At 32.2% G+C, this 1,467-nt stretch overlaps 1 protein-coding gene across 1 annotated transcript; it reads right to left on the bottom strand.

Moving 5' to 3' along the window:
• Positions 1–1,467, bottom strand: LOC149883599 (uncharacterized). The gene has a single exon (XM_090096775.1). It carries the CDS (start codon positions 1,104–1,106, stop codon positions 126–128), a length of 981 nt encoding a protein of 326 aa, XP_089952901.1. The 5' UTR covers positions 1,107–1,467; the 3' UTR covers positions 1–125.

The raw sequence follows: 1,467 nt of genomic DNA, 5'->3' as shown, positions 1-1,467 counted from the left end.
TAATGTTGCAAAACAAATCTTAATTCAAGAAAAAAAAACTAATGCAAGAAAAAGAAATATACAAAAACAGAAAAATAACAACTCTAGAAAAAATAAATTAAATATTTATATATTCAATATTTATTTCACACTAAATTTCCATCTGTTTCACAATTTCTACTGTGAGAAACAGTATTTGAGTTTTCTTGAATTCCATTTGTACTGGAAGAAGGTAGTAAATCTATGCAAGGGTGCCTTTCACTCGGCATCAAGCAGAAGTCTTTTTTGTCTCTCTTCAATTCATTTTTTGCGAGTAGAGGTGGTAAAGGATGACGTTGTGCTTTCCATATAAAATGTTTTAACGCGTGCGCATCAGTGAAATCTTCTTCTCCTAAAACATTTATGTGATCAAGTTCATTGTGCAAGATGGTGTATCGTTGCGATATTTGAGAACGAAACGAAGGGTTTTTTGAATAATAATTACAGCCTTGGACTAGCGATGGCATTTTTACAGAATTATTATTTTCATTATCCAAAGTTTGACTGTGTAAACAAGGACTTTGTTTTGGAGAAAGTAGTTGAGGAAAATAACTCTTTTCAACACAATTTAAAGTCTCTCTTTCAAATAGAATTTTTGACCCCAAATGTTTGGTGTGAGGTTTCATTGACGATTTTTCTGGTTTGTTGTCAATAGGAGCGTTTGTTGTTAAATTCTTTTCGTTGCTTGGAGAAAATATTGCTCTGCTTGGAAGCGAGGGTTCAAGCTGTAGAGTGTTTTCAATTCCCTCTGATAAGGTTTTATTGGTCTGTAAAGTATTTACAGCTTTTTTGCTTCGTTGGTTTTTGCAAATAACTTCAAAAGCAGGTATATGTTCCTCACTTTTAAAAAGTTCCTTCACACAATGGCGTGGTTTCTTCAGTATTGGAATTGTATCTTTGCACTCATTTTTAATCTTTCGAAGTAAAAGCTGTTCGGTGGTGAGATTGCTGAGCAATAGGTATTTGGTCGGTGAACATGGGTATATATAAGCGACATCGTCCGATGGCGAGAAAGACACTTTTTTTGGTTTCATAATAAGAGATTCAGAATCAAAAGAATCAAAGGTAAGACGATGCCTGTCGTGCATTTTGTAGAACACTTAGCTGACTTTCGTGTATTATCATCAGAGATTATTTTTTTTGTATTATAATAAAATTACTTCTTTTAAATATTTTTTTAAAACAAACTTGTTAAATCATATCAAAACACAATCAAATTTATACCGCAACATGAATTCACACTTTTTTCAAAAGTCGAAAACTGATCAGGAAGCTGTATATCGTTAATTCATTTCTTGTAAAAGTTCTCTTTAAATATGTTTTGCAATTCAAATTAAGGTTAAGGTTTTTTACCATGTGGCAGGGTCGGTGAACATGGGTAATTTCAGTTGTTAAAGATAACTTTTTCTCATTTTTTATTGCAAGAATCTTCGATATTAACCCCCATGT

Source organism: Hydra viridissima, unplaced genomic scaffold, assembly GCF_058129835.1.
Source record: "Hydra viridissima isolate aposymbiotic clone 2 unplaced genomic scaffold, HvirCarnegie_v1 scaffold_9, whole genome shotgun sequence".
NCBI lineage: Eukaryota > Metazoa > Cnidaria > Hydrozoa > Anthoathecata > Hydridae > Hydra > Hydra viridissima.
The sequence above is the reverse complement of the archived record's forward strand: the minus strand, read 5'-3'. Positions and strand labels throughout refer to the sequence as shown.

Coding starts and splice junctions, on each gene's coding strand:
- LOC149883599 (XM_090096775.1), bottom strand. CDS start 1,106: ATGCACGACAGGCATCGTCTTACCTTTGATTCTTTTGATTCTGAATCT.